Raw genomic sequence first — 21,684 nt, forward strand, 5'->3', positions numbered from 1 at the left:
ACTTGTTTCTCAAAATCCCTTTTGAGCTCTTCTAAGGCCTGGGACTGATTCATATTTTTCTTGGAGGCTTTGGATGTAGGAGTTTTGGCTTTGTTGTCTTCTTCTGGTTGTATGTTTTGATCTTCTTTGTCACCAAAGTAAGATAATATAGTCTGACTCTTTTTGCGCTGCTTACTCATGATTCCAGCCAATTACTTGAGTTTTAAACTCTTTGTTAAGGTAAGAGTCTGCTTCCAATGTGGAGAATTTACTGTCCCAAGCTTCGGGGGTTTGTGCAGCTGTTTTCAGAGATACTTCTAGGGACCTGTAGATTTTCAGTTCTTCCAGGGTTCTATGATAAGGGGTGAGGTGTTTCCTCTCCACCTCCACAACAAGCTCCACCACTCCAGCACTCCTCCTTGCCCCAGGACCACCCCTCAGAACTGTAACCCAAATCCAAGCATGGGCAAAGCAAGAGATTCCTGCCTGAGCACTGGCAAAGAGATCCCTGCAATCCCCCTCTGATCAGCCACTTGATTCCCCCTCAGTCTGTGAGCCAGAAGCTCAGGAAACAGTTGCTGCCCCAGGCCACGCTCGAGACTTACAGTTAAGACCTAGCTCCTCTCTTACCACAGTAACAGACTTTTCCCACTGACCTTCCAAGTTGTCTTTGGTGTTCGTGGGTTGAGAAGTCTGGAAACCACCACAGCTGCCCGCGATTCAGCCCTCTGAGGCCTGCTCCAGGTTCGCTGCCACCTGCATGCCCTCGTCAAACTGCGCTCCTCTCCCAGCCTGGCGTGATATACCTTTCTGATCAACCATCCAGGCTGTCTTTGGCTGGAGATTTGTTTCACTCTGTCTTTTTTTTTCGTTCTGCTGCTTTAGAATTTGTTTAAAGTCATTGAGGGTTTGGGGAGAGAGCTCAAGTAAGTCGCTGCTTTCCCTCTGCCATCTTGGCTCTGCCCCTGACCTTTTGTTCTTCCAGATTAATTTTGTTGTTATTTTTTCTAACTCTATCAAATAATTTTTGGTAGTTTGATTGGTATGGCATTGAATATGTAAATTAGTTTAGGCAGAATTGTCATTTTTATTATATTGGTTTGGCCTACTCATGAGCAATTGATATTTTTCCAATTGTTTAGATCTGACTGAAAACTGTTTTGTAATTGTGTTCATATAGTTACTGGGTTTGTCTTGGCAGGTAGATTAACAAGTATTGTTTACAGTTATTTTTAAAAAAATTTCTCTTTCTATCTCTTGCTGTTGGGCTTTGTTGGTCATATAAAGAAACGCTGATGATTTATGTGGGTTTATCTTGCATCCTGCAACTTTACTAAAGTTGTTAATTATTTCAAGTAGTTTTTTAGCTGATTCTCTAGGGTTCTCTAAGTATACCGTCATATTATCTGCAAAGAGTGATAGTTTTGTTTCCTCATTGCCTATTCTAATTCCTTTGATTTCTTTTTTTTCTCTTATTGCTATAGCTAACATTTCTAGTACTATATTGAATAATAGTGGTGATAATGGACACTCTTGCTTCAAACACAATTTTATTAGGAAGGCTTCTAACTTCATCCCATTACAGATGATGTTAGATAGATACCGTTTATCATTTTAAGCAACGCTCCCTTTATTCCTATGCTCTCTGGCGTTTTTAATAGGAATGGATACTGTACTTTGTCAAAAGCTTTTTCAGCAGCTATTGAGATAATCAGATTGTTTCTGTTGGTTTTGTTACTGATATGGCTAATTATGCTGATAATTTTCCTAATATTGAACCAACCCTGTATTCCTGGTATAAATCCCACCTGGTCATAGTGTGTAATCCCTGTGATTTATTGTTGTAATTGCCTTGCTAGTGTTTTGTTCAAAAGTTTTGCATCAATATTCATTAGGGATATTAGTCTATGATTTTCTTTCTCTGTTTTAGTTCTTCCTGGTTTAGGTATCATCACCATATTTGGGTCATAAAAAGAGTTTGGTAGAACTCCTTCTTCACCTATTTTTCCAAATAGTTTATATAGTATTAGAAGTAATTGTTCTTGAAATGTTTGGTAGAATTCACTTGTGAACCCATCAGGCCCTGAAGATTTTTTCTTAGGAAGTTAATCAATGGCTTGTTCAATCTTATTTTCTAAGATGGGGTTCTATTCCTAATCTGCTAATCTGGATAATTTATATTTTCCTAAATATTCATCAATTTCACTCAGGTTGTCAGATTTATTGGCATATAATTGGGCAAAATATTTTCTAATGATTACTTTAACTTCTTCTTCATTGGTAATGATTTCACCCTTTTCATTTTTGATAATTGGATACTTAGTTTTCTTCTTTATTTTTTTTAATCACATTAACCAATGGCTTATCTATCTTATTGGGTTTTTTCCCCACAAAACCAGCTCCTACATTTATTTATCAGCTCAATGGCTTTTCGCTTTCAATCTTATTAAACTCACCTTTGATTTTCAGGATTTCTAACCTAGTGCTCAATGTTTAATTTGTTCTTTTTCTAGTTATTTTTTAGTCATGTGCCCAATCCATTGATCTGTTCTTTTTCCATTTCGTTGATGTAAGAATTTAGAGAAATAAAATTTCTCCTAAGTATTGCTTTGGTGAAGGAAGGGATTTTAGAGCATTGAATGTTAGCTCTAAAAGGGTTTTATAGAATCCAAAGCACTGGAGATTAGAGATGGAAGCAACCCTGGGGGCACTACTGAACACCAACAGCGAAGACTGGGGATCTCACCTCCAACAAAGATAGAGAGCAGGGAGTTTTCAGTAATGTGCTTTAAATGCCCAGTGTTTAGTGTTCCACCATGACCAATGGCCTTTGCTTGTCCTCCCAGTGCAGGCTGGGATCCTTCCTAGAAGAGAAGGGGAATCAGGTGAAGGAGCTGGCCATGATGAGCCTGATGGGGGAGAGGAGCAGTATGGAGGCTCTCTTCCAGTATTCAAGGTTGCCACCTAGGCAACTGGACTTGTTTAGCTTCGTCTCAGAGGGCCAAACTAGGACCGATGGTTGGAAATGACAAAGAATCAAATTTAGATATGACATAATGGAAAAACTTGCTGCTGGTGTGAGCTGTCCCGAGGTGGGGTGGGGTGGGCTGTCTGGCCAGCGCTGGGTTCTCCATCACCGGAGGTCTGAGGAAGACTCTTGGTGTGGTTTAGGTGGGATTAGGTGGTCTCTGAGATCCCTCCCAACTCTAAGAATCCATGATTCATTGATGAAACCTAGAATGTCAGAGCTGGGAGGGAGCTTAGAACAGGGAATGTCAGAGCTGGGAAGGACCTAAGAATATGGAATTAGTAGATACCATAGAACAGACAATGTCAGAGCTGAAAGAGACTCCAGACTATGAAATGTCGGAACTGAGGGAAACCTTAGAACATAAATTTGGGAAGGACTTAGAACAAATAGAACTAGATACTTTGATAGATTCCTGAGCTCACCAGTGTGGTCCTTCCAGACCATGACCTCTGTCTTGTGCCACTTTTTTCCATGACCTTCCACAAATCCCCCGTTGATGACCCCTCAATGCAATGGAGATCCTATCATTTCTTTTCTATTTTGTTTCACCCATTCACCCATCTTGTTGTGGCAGAGAGAGATGATCTCTGTCCGTCATGGCACCAGCTGGTATTGCAACCCCTCTATACTTCAGTACCTGATCTCATAGACTGGCCTCTCTGGGACCAAACGAAACAGAGCTAATTGCTTTTCAGCAAGACAGTTTTTGCAGACACCATAGTGGATAGCACACTGGAGTTGGAGTCAGAAAGACTTGAGTTCAAATCCAGCCTAGACACTTAATGGCTGTGTGACCTCGGAAAAGTCACTTCACCTCTATAAGCCTCAGTTTCCTCATCTGTAAAATGGGAATAAGATTAGCACACACCTCCCGGGGTGGTTGTGAGGACCAAATGAGATGACACATACAAAGCACTTTGGAAATCTTAAAAGGACTCTATAAGTGTCACTATTATTGTTGTTGTTATAGACGGTTGCCATCTTCCCCCGAGTTTCCTAGTCTCCAAACTAAAGATTCCCCAGTCCACTTCAAAAGCTGCCTCCTTTAGTTGGAAATGAGCTTTAACATCCAGTACTTGGGATTCCTTACTTTAACACTTACTGAATATCTCCGGCACTCAGTGATAGACGATTGTTTTTCAGTCTTGTCTGAGTATTCCTGACCCCTTTTGGGGGTTTTCTTGGCAGAGACTCCGGATGGGTTTGCCATTTTCTTCTCCAGCTCATTTTACAGATAAGGAAACAGAGGCAAACAGGGTGAAGTGACTTGTCTAGGGTCACACAGCTAGTAAGTGTCTGAGGCTGGATTTGAACTCAGGAAGATGAGTCTTCCTGATGGCAAGCTGTGCACTGAGCCACCCAACTGCCCGCTCACTGACTGGTGAGGTTCAAATACAACTAGGTTGTGATAAGCTGGGAGTGGAAAGCAGACATTGACAAGCATATAACATAAATTAGAATATAAGTACATGAGAAATACCCCTAAAAAAGTAGAATGATGGTGTATTAGAAAGAGCAAGACATCACTCCTGGCTGTGGGTGGGTTAGGAAGTGAAAGGGGAACAGAGAAAGCTTCCCGGAGGAGGCAGCGTTTGACTTAAGTCTGAAACTAGGGGAAATTTGGGAGTGGCAGAGTTAAAGAGGTTGTCCAGGCCTAGAAAACAATCTAAGCAAACTTTAAAAAAACAACAGTAAAAGGCAAACAGAGAGATAGGAGGGTGCTCCACGGCTTTGGAGGCCATCCCACGTTCTAGTCACCGAAGCATGGAAGGTAGGAATGGGAACGTGTGAGTTGACCTTAGGAAGCTCTCTCGGCACCGAAATGAGAAGGGCCCTGAGGGCCAGGCTGAGGAACGTGGCCTTGCTCCCGTGGCCAGCGGGAAGCTTCAGGACCCAAAGCGCACACAGCGGCCCAACGCAGAGAGGCTGGGGACTGGGCAGAGAAGTCGGTCGCAGCAGTCCACGAGTGAAGGGACCGGGTAACTCGGCATAATTAGCATCTGCCTCTCCCTGGCCAGTGTTCCCCTCTCACCCCCTTGCACACTCAACGCTTGGCCCAGAAATCTCAGCTATTCCCCGCCTGCTTCCTCCCACCTCCCACCCCCACCAGTCTGCCTGCCTCCTTCCCATCCTTATCTTCCCTTTTCTCTTGTCGAGATAAAATTGATTTCATTATTTTTAAAGGGGAGGGGGAACAAAACCCCACAACGTTTTACACAAGATTAATGTTCAGAAGCGAATTGTTCACTTACGCCCCAGCCGCGAGAGACGTATGAAGTCCCCAGCTCAACAAAAGATGAATGATTCCGCGTGTCAGAAGAAAGGGGGAAAAAATTAATTACTAATGACAAAAGACCCTGTTCTGGCGTTCCACTCCTCTCGCTTGGAAATTGCCGTGAGCGAATTTAGCGCACACTCGGGCAGGCTGGCGGCCGAGGTGTACAAATAACAGGAGGCCAGACCTGTTGGTTTCAGAAGGACTTGAGATTATGCACAGGAAATGTTTACGCTGAGCAGCCAGGGACCCTGGCTCTGACCTCGACACAGAAAGGGCAGGTTTCTCTGTCCCACGCAGCAAGCATTTATTAGGCACCTACTATGTGCCGGGTGGTGTAGTCAACTCTGGAGATAAAAAGGCAAAAATATAAATCTCTACTCTCAAGAATCTTACAGTCTAATTTGGAAATAACATATACATAGAGACAAGTAATGCTACTATTTATTAACGCCACATTTATTAATACTACTGAACTTATTAACGCTACTACACGTCAGGCACTGTACTCGTTATTGGTGCATTTCCTGACCAAACTTAGGGCTTAGGACCACACTGAGGAAGGAGAGCTCACTCTTGGACAGGGAGAATCAGACTTCTCATGGAGGATGGAGGCTGAGGGGGGGCCTCAAGGGATTTCTGCAGGCAGAACCCAGAGGCGGATGAGACAGGAAAGCATCCCCCTGGGGAAGGGGAATGACATGTGTGAACGAACCAAGACAAGAGAAGGCAGGACAAGTCTGGGCACCAGCTGGCCATGCCTCGGGGCTGTGATGTGAGTACAGCGAGGGGAGCCAGGTGAGGCCTCCAGAAATAGGCCCGGGGAGTCGGTCTATCCGTGTTCTGGGGGATAAGCTCCAGGTAGGAAAGCTCAAAGGGCTGAGAGCTGAGAGACCTGAAGTCTTGGGCTGGTCCCACCACAGATTTGCTATGTGACATCAGACAAGGCGCTTACTTCTCATCCTCAATTTCCTTAGCTATAAAATGGGGATAATGTGACCTGCCCCACAACAAATGAAGTCGTGGATGTGAAAGTGTTTAGGAGAGGATAGAAATAGGAGGCATCACTGCTGACTTCCGGAATAAAGAAAAGTGGGGAGAGGTTTGGCTGTGCTGGTGCCAATGCAAACTGGAGGAAAAGGTCATTTATTGCAAGCGACGTGGATGGGATTAAGAGCTAGAATTTGTTACAAGTCCAAAGCACAAAAATCATAGAACATTAGAGCCAGAAGGGCCTTAGAACGTGGAATATCAGAGCTGGGAAGGCCTTTAGAACAGGTGATGTCAGAGCTGAGAGCAGCCTCAGAAGAGGGGATGTCAGAGCTGGGAGGGGCCTTAAAACATGCAAAGTCAAAGCTGGGACAGACCTTAGAACAGGGAGTGTTAGAGCTGGGAGCGGCCTTAGAACAGGGGATGTCAGGGCTGGGAGGGGCCCCAGAGGCATCTAATCCAACTGCCTCTTTTTTCAGAGGAAGAAAATAAGTCCCAGAGAAAGGAAGGCATTTGGCAAGATCACAATGCTAAAGATAATTCAGAGCACAACCAGGACTGGAACCCAGGTCCCTAGGCTCTCAGTCTAGCCCTCCCTCCTCCTTGTCCCCTTTGTCAGAAAGAATAGAAACAGGGTAAGAATCATAAAACCCCAACATTTTTGTGTCAGGTAGGCCCTTGAGCCAAGCCTTGCCAGATCTCAGATGAGGAGCCTGAGGTCCAGAGACGCCCCACAGCCTCTTTAAGAAGGTTTCATGTCCAGACACAGAGATCCTCAGAGCCAGAAGGCTCCTCCAGGGTCATCCAGTCCAGCCCCTCAGAGACCAAGAATCCTCTTTATGCGGTCCTTGACAAGGGTCATGCAGTTTGAAGGCCTCCCCTGTGGGGGGCTGCCCTCTACTTACCCGGGGGAAGGGGGCCATTACATTCTCAGAAAGCTCTGACTCTCAGGAAATGGCTGGGCTTTCCCCCTTACATCAAACCCAAATGCACCTCTATAATTCCCACCTACTGTTCCTGGTTATGTCTTCAGAACCACGCAGAACAAGGGTAATGTCTAGTCCCTGAGACCACGTCTTCTTTGTTTGACGGCAGCTCTCCTGGACCTTCCAACCTTGCTTTCTGCAGGCTAAAGTCAGTGATTGGCACAGTCCTGGTGTGACCTTGGCAAGACTTCTACCTGGGCCTCAGTTTCCCTCTCTGTAAAATGAGGCAAGGTGGAGATGATGGCCCCTCAGGCCCCATGATCGGTACTGGCGTTAAACTCCAGCAGGGATGTGGTGGCGGGCATAAGTGGGCCGGATCCCAGAGACAAGCCAAGAATTCCAAGCCAGGACACCCAGAAGGATGTGAAGCAAGGCTCATACATGTACGGGAGGGTCTGTGGAAGTTAGGAGAGCCGGGCGAGGTAAGGTTTGCTGGCGGTCAGTGTCGGAGCAGACACACCAGACACTGGGCACCAGCGATCAGGAGAGGCTGAGCCTGAGAAAGCTCCCTCCTTCCCACCTAACACCTCCTCCTTACAGCTTGCTGCGGCCAGGGCCAAAGGCTGTGCTCCCGGCAGGGCCTGGACGTGCCAAGCGGGTGTACCTGAGAGGAGGGCACAAAAGGAAGGGCCGAGCCCAGCACCACCCCTTTTCACACCCCAGCATCAGTGGGTTGTCACTAACTCCTTCATTCTCCAAGACATTCTTTGGCACTTTTTTTGTTTTGTCTTGTTTTTGTTTTTTGCCAGGCAATGGGGTTAAGTGACTTGCCCAGAGTCACACAGCTAATATTTCTTTGGCATTTTTTTTCCTCTTCACTTTTAACTTTATTAACTTATTTTGATTTATCAACAATCACTTCCATTAGCTTTTGAGTTTCAAATTTTTCTCCCCCTCCCTCCCCACCTCTCTCCCCAAGACAGCACGCAATCTGATATAGGCTCTACAAATACATTCCTATTAAATATATTTTCACATTAGTGATGTTGTAAGGAAGAATTAGAACCAATAGGAGGAACCACAAGAAAGAGGAAACAAAACTCAGCAGAAGAAAAAATAGCAAATAGTATGCTTCGATCTGCATTCAGACTCCATAGTTCTTTCTCTGGGTGTGGATAGCATTTTCCAACATGAGGCCTTTGGAGATGTCTTAGATCCTTGCATTGCTGAGAAGGGTTAAGTCTATCAATGTTAGTCATCGCACAACGTGGCTGTTATTGTGTACAACGTTCTCCTGGTTCTGCTCACTTCACTCAGCATCAGTCCATACAAGTCTTTTCAGGTTTTTCTGAAGTCTGCCTGCTCATCATTTCTTATAGCAAAATAGCATTCCATTACATTCATAAACCACAACTTGTTCAGCCATTCCCCAGTGGATGGGCATCCCCTCTGTTTCCAATTCTTTGCCACCACAAAAAGAGCTGCTATGAATATTTTTGTACATATGGGTCCTTTTCCCATTTGTATGATCTCTCTGGGATACAGACCTGCTGGGTCAAAGGGTATGCACAGTTTTATAGCCCTTTGGGCATAGTTCCACGTTGCTCTCCAGAATGGTTGGATCATTTCACCACTTCTCCAGCAATGCATCGGTGTTCTTTCTTTGGCATTTTGAGGGCCAATATAAGATCCCTCCCCTACCTCTGAGAGGCAGGATAGGGCAGCAGCCAGAGAGCTGGTCTCAAAGCCTTGCCCCTGACTCATCCTGATTGTGTGGCCCTGGGCAGGTCCCTGCCCCGTCACCACTCTCACAGAACTCTCTGAGACACCACGCCACATAGCAGGTGTTGACCTGAGCCAGCGGGTGATTCACTGGGTGTTCCTGAGTGAAAGGATGGCAAGACGACTGATCTGGTGCCAAATAAAATAAAAGGAATCCTTCCTGGTCCCTTGCCTTGTTTCTTGACAGACTGAGGCTTCTTTTCATTGGCCCCGCACACTAGCCAGAGCCCTTTCTAAATCCAAGCCAGACGCTTCCCAGGGACTCACAGACTAAAGTGGAGCAGCCAAAGGCAGCCCCCTTGTGCATCCAGGGACCCCCCCATTTTATGAAGGAGGACGCTGAGGCCCAGAGGGAGAGTGACTTCACCAAGGTCACACACGTATTGAGGGGCAAGGCTAGTATTGGGGTGCATCTAGTCTAATCCCTCCATTTTACAGAGGAGGAAACTGAGGCTCAGAGAGTGAAAGGGATTTGCCCAAGGTCACACAGCCAAGGTAGAATTTGAACCCAGATCCTTGGACTTCAGAGCCAATGCTCCTTGCACCAAACCACACTGCCTCCCCTAAGCACATCATATGCTGTTTAGATCACCCAGGAACAACATAGCCAATTGAGAGGGCCGTGTGCCTTGCCAGTAAGAGAAAGGTATGGTCACAAAGAATGAGCTTGAGGAATCTCTCTTCTCGCTGAGTACTTGTGCACAGACATGTCAGAGGACGAGACAGAGAGGCCGCCTCCGAGCCAGGAAGCTGCCCGCGTGACTCAGTTTCCCCAGGCTGCTCTCTTGTAGACCAGAAGTCACCGAGCTGCACCCGTAGGGGCAGAGCAAATCCCAAGCTGAGCAGGGTTGGTGGAAAGGGAGAGGAACTGAGCTTGTGATTTCATTGATAGAGGTAACTCTTTCACCAGCCGTTGGGGAGGAGCCTGGACCACCCAGAGGTTGGGTGACTTGTCCAGAGTCTCACAGCTACAATGGGTCATGGGTAGGATTGAACCCAGGTGTTGGTGCATCTGAGGCTGGCTCTCTGTCCACTCCCCCCATGTTACCTCTCATGTGTTATGTATATAAGTGTGATGCAGATATTTACACACACACACACACACACACACACACACACACCGATATGCATACTGACACCCTACCGGGGGCTCTCAAAACCATACCAAGTTCTATCAGGCTGGCAGGGTGCCCAGCAGGGCCCCAGAAATGGAGTGGGAGCCCCAGCCATCCAAGGGGATTCTAGCTCAGTGCAGAATGCTTAGCACCAGATGTTTGGTGGCTGGGCAGATCAGTGTTTGGGCCACCGTCATTTATGGAATCATAGACCCTGAACTAGGAAGTGTTCAAGGTAGGATCTGAACCCAGGCCCTGTGACTCCAAAGCCCAGGCTTTTTACCCCGTACTATACAAACTACGTCCTAAAGCTTGGGGAAGCTTCAGTCCCCAGCAGAGCCACAGTAATGAAAACCCTAATTTGTGGAAGGAGCCCTTGGCTCATGGATTTAGAACTGAAAGGGACCTTGCAGGTCAACTAGTCTAACCTTATTTTTCAGATGAGGAAACTGAGGCTCAGAGAGAGGAAGCACTTGCCCGGTTCATGCAGTTAACAAGTATTAGACATTTTCTCTGTCTGTCTTTGAACTGCAGAAGACAGTGTGATATAATGGACAGAAATACTAGACCCAGCTCCAAATGCCACCCCTAACTGTGTGCCCGCCCCCAACACAAGTTGATTAAGCTCTCAGAGCTTCAGTTTCCTCATCTGGAAAATGGGGGTAATAGCAGCACCTGTTTCTTTGACATAACGAATGTAAAGTGCTTTGCATACCTTAAATATAAGCTATGAAAGTTATTGTTGAAGATTCTTCTGAAGGCGTAAATGGGAGTACAAATGTAAAATGGAAGTTACTATTGTGATGCATTTGTGTGTTTATCTCTATTACAAATATGTATCCTGTATGCGTGTCTGGGTAATTCTTCTCTATCTCAGTCTTTATCGCTCTCTCTCCTCTCTATTTGTCTGTCTGTCATATCTCTTCCTTTCCCTGTCTTTGTGACTGGGAGATCAGAGATTCCTGCTTCCAGGGAAATCAAGTCCTCCCCATTGTGGGAAGGTGAGGTCTGGGGGTTCAAGAGCTTAATTAGACTGTGCTTGAAGGTTCCCCTCCACTGATGGAAAAGCTGTTAAGGGGTTAACCTCGACGAGATTACATTGTATTCAGTGTTCTGTTAAAGTTTGAATTAATTTTTCCCATGGGTTTTTTCACATTCTAATTTTCGACTAAATGAGACATCTGTTTCAGAAAAGGAGAATTTGCCGGCGTTGCCATAGCAACTATCATTCTGGAAGAAAATTATTTCAATGGTTACTTTAGAACAGAACGCTGGGAATTCAGTCCGTAAAGCTGCGCCTGACTGTCTGACCGCCACAGGGCCCGAGGCCCCCAGCTCAGAGCCTTGGCAGGGCCAGGGGTGGAGGGGAACCTCCTCGGGGCTCCCAGCTTCTGACAGCTCCTCCATCCAACGCACCGGTGTGTCTTACCCAAGAATGGCCACATTTGACCAATGCTTCTCCTCCACTGCCAGTGAAAGCCCAGAATTCAAACCCCGCTTCCTCCCAGGACCCAAGATAGCAGTGGCATTTATTGGCGTGTGTGAGAGCTGATCCCCAGGCACCCTTCACAGTTTAGGAAATACTGTCCCTGGGAGTCCACCTTCAAGAGGCTGCATTTCCACCTCTCAAAGATGAAGGACCTGGACTGAATACTCTCACAGGTCCTGTCCCACTTGAAACCTCTCCATTCTAGGCAGTTTGAACAGATGGAGAAACTGAGTCTCCGAGATGGGAAGCCACTGACTTTCAGTCACACAGCTAGTAAATGGACTCACAAGGATGTCACAAATCACAGGGTCGGAGCTGGGAGGTTTGAGGTAGATGCCCCCTATCCAGCTCTAAATCTGCATGCCCATGATCCAGCCCAGCCCTTTCATTTTTTGCAGGAGGAAAAATCTGAGGCTCAGTCTCACAAATAATAAGTGGCAGTCAGGTTTTGAACCCAGATCCTCTGATTCCAATTCCAGCATGCTTTCTAAGAAGCTACACTCTCCCTTGGCCTAAAGCCTAGGTCTTCTAACTCCCGAGCTTTGGGTTCCTTCTATCCGTCCACCACATCTAGTTTACCTGCTCCCACTGGTAGAAGATGATTTCAAGATCGTTTCCCCAGCCCAGGATCTAGGCCTTTGCTCCTAGACCCATGGCGGACGCCATCTTTAGAAGCTGGAGTACAGAGGAACGTGGTGGCGTGGAGGTGATTCAGTCCTTCCCACTCAGCCACTGAGGCTGTCACTGGCATGCCTGGGGCCGATGGTCTAAGCAAGCCCCCCCAGGATCACCAGTGTTCCAGGTTACTGGCTAGATTGCACAATAAGAACCCTGGTATTGTTTTCAAGCAAGCTTGGCCTCCCAGAGTAATTTCCTTTTTTTTTTTTCCATGTGAAATTTTGATAGCTGTTTTGTAACGATAATTTCACAGGAGGGGAGTTGAGCATTGATAAAATCCCCCTGCGCTCCTCAAAATGGCTAGATTTCTGGGCTATGCCCTCTTGCTCTCTCCTCCCTTTTCTTTTTCTCTCTCCCTGCGCCATGCTTCTGGGTTTGAAGCCCCGCCCCGCGCCGCACCAGCACAGGCACAGAATTCTTCTGGGGTCCAGTATTCCTTGGGAATGCCTCATGCTGGGGGGCCGTACAAGGATGGATGATCGTTGGAGGCCGTGGAATGCCCGGCCCCTGCCTTGAGTCTGACCCCCCGGGACCACTCCAGCACCCTCTGGGCTCTGCCTTCCTCTGCCCCCTCCACTCCTTCAGGAGGCTGGATCAGCAGGAAATTAGAACTGGGGGAGAGGGAGAGGAACCCAGGAAAGGAGGGGGGAGAGGGAGGCGGGGGGCTTATTAAAAGAGTGGTATATTTGAAGTAAGAGGAGCTAGATTCAGATGTCACAAGATGCCAAATCTTACTGCCTTTGTAAATGTAAACAGTCACATACATGGCACCCAAAAAAGCTCTGTCCCTGGAGGGAGAAAAGCTGGGGAAATCCCGCCTCTGATGATCACGATTCATGTGACCTTGAGCAGATCATTTCAACTCCTTGAGCCTCAGTTTCCTTATCTATAAAATAGACGAGTTAGACCAGATGGATTCCTGAGGTCTCTTCTAGCGCTACATCCGTGGTCCCAGGATCCTTTCTGGGCCTCAGTTTGCTCATCTGTGAAATGAATGTATTGGACTCAGTGATGCTTAAGGTCCTTCCCGGCCCTGACGTTCTTTGTTCTAAGGTTCTTTATAGCTCTGACAAACCGTGTTCTAAGGTCTCTCCCGCCTCTGACAGTCTGTGATCGCCGGTGCTGTCGATTTCAAGTCCCAGGCTGATTACTTCCCGAGGGAAACCCCCATTCCGACACACTGGGGGGTCCTCTTTAACCCTGACCCAGGGCAAGGCTTCCCTGAGCACCAAAGCTCATTGGAGTGCCAGAAACCTCCTCAGTCTCTTCAGTTCACTGGGACTAAATCAATTGTCTGGAATATTTTCAGTTCCTCTTTAAAAGGGAAAGAAAAACTCCCTCCACTCTATCTTCACAGAGAATCTTAAAAATAACTTATTTCCATGCTGATTATGCCCTTTCCGGGCTTGTAAATATTTGATTAGATTTCTGAAATACGAATCCTGCTTTTAAGAAGGCTTCGCTAGTGTAGCTCGGTGCCTTTCTCCCCTCCCTGAGGGCTAGCAGGAAGCACTGGCTGCCCATTTCCAGCTGCCAGGGACCAGGAGAGACAGCTTCCAGCTCAAACAGATTTCTATTGGCTGTGCAGAGCTTTCCTGACTAGGAAAGGGAGGGTCAGAGGAGGAAACCGAGGCCCGGAGAGGCCAAGCCTTCCAACCCAGCCCCTCCTCATGCCACCCTCTACTACATCTGGTCACATCCTGACCAGCTTGTCAGTTATCCTATCCCAGGACTGCAGAACTGTGGGAATGGGAGGAACCTTCAAGGTCATCTAATCCACCCTCCACCTGACCAAGAGTACTTTCCTGGGGCTGTCAAAGAGGCATCACTGAAGTTTTATGGACCCACTTAACTTGACGGCCAATGAAGCAGAGAGGGGTCAGCTCCCCCGAGACCACCAGGTCCTCTTGTGACCTCTCCTCTGATGCACGGACCCCCAAAAGCCCCTGCTGTCGACCTCAACCGCAATGCAGGGGGAAGCCCCCATCCTCACACACATGCAAGCCTTAAGGTTACTAGCGTAGTTTCCTTCCGATGGACCCCAGGTTCCCTTTATAGCTCTGTGGTCAGCATAATTTACTATGATTATTTTTTCTCCTTTTATAGAACCAGAGAATTGCAGAGTTAAAAGAAACCTCAGAGGTCGTCATCCACCCTCTCCCCAAAGTGCACATGCTCTCTTCAACATCCCCCACAAGGGGTTAGCCATTGTCTACTAGAAGTCTGCTAGTGATGGGGAACTCACTACTCCAAACAGTAGCCCAATCCACCTTTGGACAGCTCCCACCATTAGAAAACTCTTCTTGATATCGGGCAAAATGAAAAGTCTCCCTGTCTGTGTACTTGGGTCTCCAGAGCCCAGCTAACCTTCCCAGAGTGCTTTAAGGTTCGCAAAGCCCTTGGCATTGATTATAATCCTCCCCACAACCCTTTGAAAGAGATAACGGAAATACAACTGTCCCCATTTTGCAGATGAAGAAACAAAGGTTCAAAAACAATAATAATAATAATAATAACAACAATAATAAAAGATGTTTTAAAGCACTTTACATACATCCTCCATTTAAGCCTTTCACAACCCTGTGAGAGTGACTCTGCAGGTATTAATATCCCCATTTGACAGATGAAGGAAATGGAGGCTGAGAGACGATCAATGATTTGCCCAGGGTTGCAGCCGATTAATGCCAGAGATAGGATTTGAACTCAGCCTTCCTGACTCCACTCCAGCATACTTCCCATCCCACCAGGCTACTCCTCCCTCTTCCATGTGTCCACCTTTCATATACTTGGAGATATTCAGGTCATGGTTCCCACTAAGTATTCTTTCCTCCAGGCTCATTTACTTAAATAGCCCTAATCTGCCTTGGAACATCCATCATTCCACCAAGGAGACTTTGAGTCTCCTCCCTTTGCCGGGCCAGCCCCATCCTCAGAGTGATAGCCATCCATCCTTAGATGGGAGCTACACTCTAACCAACCAAGGGCCAGGAATAATCCCCACGACTTGCCTTAGGCTCTCAGCTCCATGTTCAGTCTCAACATCTTTGGACTCAGGCCACTTCCGGCCCAGCCTGCCTCACTCCCCAGTCTGACCCCTTAGCCATCATTACAAAGTTCCTTCTCTAAGGACACTGCATTGGAATGTGTCAACAGCATGGCATTGTTCACTGGTCAGACTCATCTTGGGCTGCTTCTACGACCACTGGCCGGACAACCTTCCTCCTAGACCTCAAGCCCAGGGAGCTCTTCTGCATCAAGTTAGCTGTGTGTAAGGACTGGACCTCAGTGACCACTAACCCTGCCTCGTTCAGAGAAGCCATGATATAGAGGAAAGAGCAGTCCTAGAATTAGAGCCTGGGTCTGAACACCTGCTGTCTCCTTCTTTTCTCCATCCTCCCCTCTTCTGCTACTTCTCCCAATTTGAGTCCAACACTACAGTGTGGAGGAAAAGTCCCTGACCCCGTGTCTCTGCCAAGAACTTGCCATGAGGCCTTGGGCAAGCCTCTGACTTGTCTTCGGATCCAAGCATTCTGACCTGATTCAGGGTCAGGCTGGACAAGATGAGGCCCAGGACCCCTCCAAGATCCAGACAGTGTCCTCCTCTCTTCTTCATTCCCTCCTATGGTCTCACGTTCTCTGATCTCACAAAGTCCACCCCCGGAAAGGACAGGATTAGATAGGAACAAATGAGACAATATTTCATCGCACTCTCCAGGTTCAGTGTGTAAATCAGACTTGAGTGCTCTCAGGGGACACATTCCTGAACCAGATAGTGGTTGAGTTCCAATTACAGCCCAATGCCCGTGATGAGGACCCCATTGATCAATTTTCCAGCAGCCTACAAGGAACCAGGAAAAAACCCAACTTCCTCACAGAGCAGGTGACACCCTGAAGCTGGAGGAAGGGGTCTGCTCTGCGTGAGCATTGGCCCTCATTGGCCCTTCTGTTTGCTGAGGGGCGGGCCCATTTAAAGACTTGAAAACAATTCTAGGATCATAGATGTTGAGTTGGAGTGACTTTGAAGGTCAAGTTCTGCTCTCTTATTTTAAAGATGAGGAATCTGAGGCACAGGGAGGCCCCATGGCAAGAGTGGAGGGGTCATTCAGCCCCTCAGGCCACCCAGGTCCCCCAGACTCCAAAGCCAGTGCTCTATCCATGGTACTATACTGCCCTCCATCATCCTAACGGGGCACATTCATTAAACACTTGGCCATTGGGAGGTACTCTTCTTGTAACAGCCCTTTGAGGGTGACAGGATCATTATTCCCATTTTGTGGATGAGGAGATTGAAGCTCAGAGAGAGCTTGGAGTCACACAGCCATTAGATATCACCGAATTAATTGTAACATAATAGAATGCAGTACAATATGATATAATGTAATATCTGACTCTGGCACCAAGCCAGAAATGGAACCAAGTCGTGTGACTAAGTTCAGGGTGCCTTCTTCTACCCCACCTCACCCAAACACTGTCATTGTTGAGGGTCCACCCTCCCTCCACACACATAGATTGTGATGCCCCACATCCCCTTGCTTCCTCAAAACCTAAACGCCCAGTACTCAGCAAATGGTTCCCTACTTTATGGTGGCTGATATCTACCCCCAATCCCTCTCTCTCCCTCCCCCTCTCCTCTCCTCTTTTTTCTCCCTCTCTTTTTCTTTCTTTCTCTCTCATTCTCTCTCTTTCTCTGTCTCTCCCTCTTCTCTTCTTCTTTCTCTCCTCTCCATCTCTCCCTCTTCTCTTATTTCTTCTCTCTTTTTCCTGCTTTCTCTCTCTCCCCCCCTCTCTTTCTCTGTTTCTCCCTCCTCTCCTCTTCTTTCTCTCCCTCTCTTCTTCTTTCTTTCTTTCTCTCTCTCTCATTCTCTCTCTGTCTCTCTTTCTTTTCCTCTTCTTTCTCCCTTTCCCTCGTCTTCTCTTCTCTCCTCTTCTCTCTCTCTTTCTCTGTCTCTCCCTCCTCTCCTCTCTTCTTCTTCTTCTCCTCTCTCTTTCCATTTCTCCCTCTTATTTTCTTCTCTCTCTCTCCCTCCTCTCCTCTCTTCTTTCTCTCCCTCTCTTTCTATCCCTCTTTCTATTCTCTTCTCTTCTCTCTCTCATTTTCTCTCTTTCTCTGTCTCTCCTCTCTTCTTTTTCTCCCTCTCTTTCTATCTCTTCCTCTTTCTATTCTCTCTCTTCTTCTTCTTCTTCTTCTTCTTCTCCCTCTCTCTCTCTCTCTCTCTCTCTCTCTCTCTCTCTCTCTCTCTCTCTCTCTTTCTCTCCCTCCCTCCCTCCCTCTCAATAAGAACAGAGCCTCAGAACACTGTGTCTTGGACAGAAGTCTGTCACATTCAGCTTAGGGATCAGGCACTGGAGATCCTGCGGGGCTGCAAAGAGAAAGGGGAGAAACAAGTGTATCAGAGGGTTCTAGGTGCCTGCAGTGTTTAGGAATGGCAAGAGGGAGCATCATGGCTGATGCTGATCAGTTTAGGGATCCAGAAGTTGCTTTGGGTTGGTGATTAAAGGAGCAGCTAAGCTTTCACCTTTGCCTTTGTATTCTCAAAACCTTGCACAGTGCTTTGCATGTAGGAGACACTTAATCATCAAACGTTTATTAAGCACTTACTGTGTACTGGGCATTGCACTAAACCCTGGAGACACAAAGACAAGAATGACACAGTCCTTGCCCTCCCACATTCTTATGGGGAAGACACAGCATGGACATACAAGTGCACAAAAAAATATGTACAAAATAACTCCCGGAAATATGGTGCCAGGCACCAGCAGCAACAAGCCTGTCAGTTGAGTTGGACTGGATTGAATTGAATCCCATGGAGAGCCGGGGGTGAAGGTACACCCTGGCTGTGAGTTGGTGGTGAGGCTGCTGAGTGCTGGGTGGAGGGATGCTTTGGAGGGTCACTGGGGAATGTGTTGGAGGAGTTAATTCAGTGAGTGATTTCCATGGTTGTGCAAACAAGGAGAGAGCGAGTGTTTATCAGGGTGAATGTGACTCTGGTGGACCCTTGCTGTGCATTGGGACCCAAGGAAAAAGTCTGCATTCAGGGATAATGACTAATGATGATGACGGTAACTGCTACTAAGTGTTATGAAAATCAAATGAGATAATTCACCTAAAGCACTTGGCCAACCTTTTTTTTTTTTTTTTTGGCTTGGACCCATGATGGTCTGGGGTAAATTGGCACATGCCCCTCAGAGTCCTAGAGAGCTGCCTAGAACCTGGAGAGGTCAAGCACCAAGATCCCACAGCCAGGATGGGGCAGGGGGGGACATGAAGGCTGGTCTTTCTTCCAGATTCAGCAGCTCTAAATGGTGAGAGAGGGAGAGAGAGAGAGATTTGGATATATATACACATATGACATACTGCGTATGTATATATATACATACACACACACACATATGTATTCATACACATATATGTGTATTTGTATTTTATATATAATATATTGCATATGTATATATGCATATATGTCTATTCTCTATCGTCCTCTTTCAAAAGCTAACTTGTTCTATGTGTTCCTGCTTCTCATAAATACGAACTGTGCTGTCTGAAAGATTTTCCCTCATGATGAATAAAGACCTGCGTGCACGCCTGTGCAGGGGTGTTCCCTTGAGTCCACTCACACATATGTTGCACACCCCTGTACATGTGTGTGAAGTGGTCATGTCTCTGCTTCCAAACTTCAACGTCCTGAGACCTGGTTCTAATGAGAGCCTGGGTGCCGGGCGGTTTTTTTTCAATGGATTCTCCAACCATTCCATCAGCTCTGTCACTAACCTTTCGCCTCCTCTTTTGGCAGGCAACCCTGGTTCTATGGCTGGGGCTTCAATCTCCCTCGAGGCCAGGCTCTCTTAGAGAAATGGAATCTGATCCCGGAAGGAATAGACATTCTTATAACACATGGACCGCCATTGGGTAAGGCTCAACCAACTTCACCACTGAAGCCAAGAAGGGCACCCTGTGTTCATGTGAGGGGGACAGGTAGCTAAGGCAGCTGGGAAGGTAAGGGAAGATGCATCAAATCATAGAATCTAGAGCTAAGAGAGACTTAGACCATGGAATGTCAGTCCCAGAAGAGGGCTTAGAACAACAGAACAGAAGAATGGGAAAGGATCTTAGAACATGAAATGTTAGTCTTGGAAGGTAGCTTAGAACACAGAACATGAGAACAGTGGGAAAACACCTTAGAACATAGAATGTCTGACCTGGAAGGTGGCTTAAAACAGAGAACATAAGAACAGGAAAGAGTCTTCCAATGTGGAATGTCCATCCTGGAAAGTAGCTTAGAACACAGAACATAAAAATGGCAGGAAAGGACCTTAGAACATGGAATGTCAGGCCTGGAAGGTGGCTTAGAATACAGAACATTAAGACTAGGAAACCTGGACATTACCAAGCCATCCATGTTGGATCCCTGACCTAGATACATTCACTCAATGTGTGAATGTGTGTTTTTAGTAAATGTCTTGTCTTGGGGCCATGAGTTTAGCTCTCACAGCAGCCCTGCTGGTCAGAGGGGACTCTAGCCTCTGCGGGGAATTTGCTCTGAGTTTGCATGTGTCTATTGTATTTTTGAAATCAGAAGGTGCTAACTGCTACATTAGAGGATTTCTGTGCTGCCCCCTCCCCTGAAAATCTGCCTTCTTGAGGCCCTCCCTCCTCCCTGTGACCATCACACCCTCCTTTGTCCTTACTCTCCTCCTTCCTCGAAGGAAGCAGCGGGGCAGAGATCTGGTTCCCACTCGGGAACCTCAAGCTGGTTCTAGCTAAGTCACCGGCTCTCTGTGTGACCCTGGACAAGTTACTTGCCCTCTCTGGGTTTGGTTTATCCATAAAATGAGGGCTCTGAGCTCAGACCTGATCTCCAAGGTCCCCTCCAGCTCTGACCTTCTGGATTCTGCGATTCTCCTTCCCCTCCCTTGCTTTGTCCCTCTGGCCACTGGTCTCCCCACATCTGCACTTACCCTTATCTCCCACTACCCCCTCACTCCGCCCCTTCCCTCTGTGGGGCAAACTCCCAAGGTCCCTCTCCTGAGCTCCTCCCGTGTGAGGCTACCTGGGGCAGCACACAGACGCCAGATCCTTTCCCAGCTCCCAGGTCACCTCCTGGCAGGTGCCTCCGAGGGAGGGAGGCCTTCGTATCTGGAGCCAGTGACCAGGAGGAAGGAGCCCGGACTCCTTACCCGACCCCAGACTTCCCTTTTGGGAATTCAGTCACAAACATTTTTTTTTACTGATAGGGACACATAATCTAAAAAGTTTGAACATTATTGATCCAGAGGGGGAAACTGAGGCCCAGAGAGGGTATGGGTCCTGCCTAAAGTCACACAGTCAGTGGCAGAGCTGGAATTCAAACCCAGGTGGTCTCTGTTGCCTGACCAGGAAGCCTGTTTGGTGTTCTGCCCCAGCACACACTCTGCGAGTACCCTTGCCTGTGGGGCCTCTGGGCCCATCCTCTCCTAATGCTCCCCAATGGCTCTTCTCTGTGTCTCTCCTCCTAAACTGTGAGCAGGGCTGCTTCTTTCTGCTCCTCCTCAGACCCAGAGAACCCTCCAGGGATCCAGCGATGCCATGGGTGGGCACCCCTGAAGGTCCTTCCTCCTGAGTTGCCTTAATGCCGGCACAGACCAGGTCTGAGCCTGCCTCTTCTCTGGTACTGGATTCTAGTTTACAGAGCCTCTCAGGATCCAAGAGAAGTTTCCACTGGATTTATTCTCTGTCCCTATTAAGTGACTTGCATTTCATTAGGAAGGAGGACTGGCCCTGCCTGAGTTCAGAATGGCTTCTTTTCCTTAGCTATCCCTAACCCTCTCTCCTTCCTTCTCTGTTTCTCTGTATGTCTCTCTCTGTTTCTGTTTCTGTCTCTCTGTATCTCTCTCTCACACATATACACACATATGTATATATACACTTTAAAAAAAAGTACACTTTGTTCATTTTCTCTCACTATAGACACATCCTCAAACCCTTCTGTGGAATTCTCCTTAACAACAAAGAAAAGCCAACCATCTGAGGGACTGTGCCCAACGATGTATACAGCTTTCTGTACCCATAGCCTCCCACTTCTCTACTTAGACAGCAGAGACATGACATCTCCTTTCAAGGCAGCCCTTTCTCTCTCCCATACTCTTTGTCTGTATATTTGTCTCCATGTGTGTGTGTCTCTCTCTGTCTCTTCTTCTTTTTCTCTTTTTTTTATTTTGAGGCAATTGGGGTTAAGTGACTTGCCCAGGGTCACACAGCTAGTAAGTGTCAAGTGTTTAGTCTGAGGATGGATTTGAACTCAGGTCCTCCTAAATTCAGGGCCAGTGCTCTATCCACTGTGCCACTGAGCTGCCTCTCTTCTTCTTCTTCTTCTTCTTCTTCTTCTTCTTCTTCTTCTTCTTCTTCTTCTTCTTCTTCTTCTTCTTCTTCTTCTTCTTCTTCT

General features: G+C 47.2%; 1 protein-coding gene across 1 annotated transcript in view; it reads left to right on the forward strand.

Moving 5' to 3' along the window:
- MPPED1 (metallophosphoesterase domain containing 1) overlaps positions 1–21,684 on the forward strand; it is an 85,842-nt gene that overhangs the window by 57,505 nt on the left and 6,653 nt on the right. Inside the window, exon 4 of the mRNA XM_027854420.1 lies at positions 19,057–19,172. Within this exon, the coding sequence (XP_027710221.1) occupies positions 19,057–19,172 (116 nt within the window). The remainder of the gene's footprint in view (positions 1–19,056; positions 19,173–21,684) is intronic.

The sequence above is a fragment of the Vombatus ursinus genome, unplaced genomic scaffold, assembly GCF_900497805.2.
Source record: "Vombatus ursinus unplaced genomic scaffold, bare-nosed wombat genome assembly UNPS02010394.1, whole genome shotgun sequence".
Classification (NCBI taxonomy): Eukaryota; Metazoa; Chordata; class Mammalia; order Diprotodontia; family Vombatidae; genus Vombatus; species Vombatus ursinus.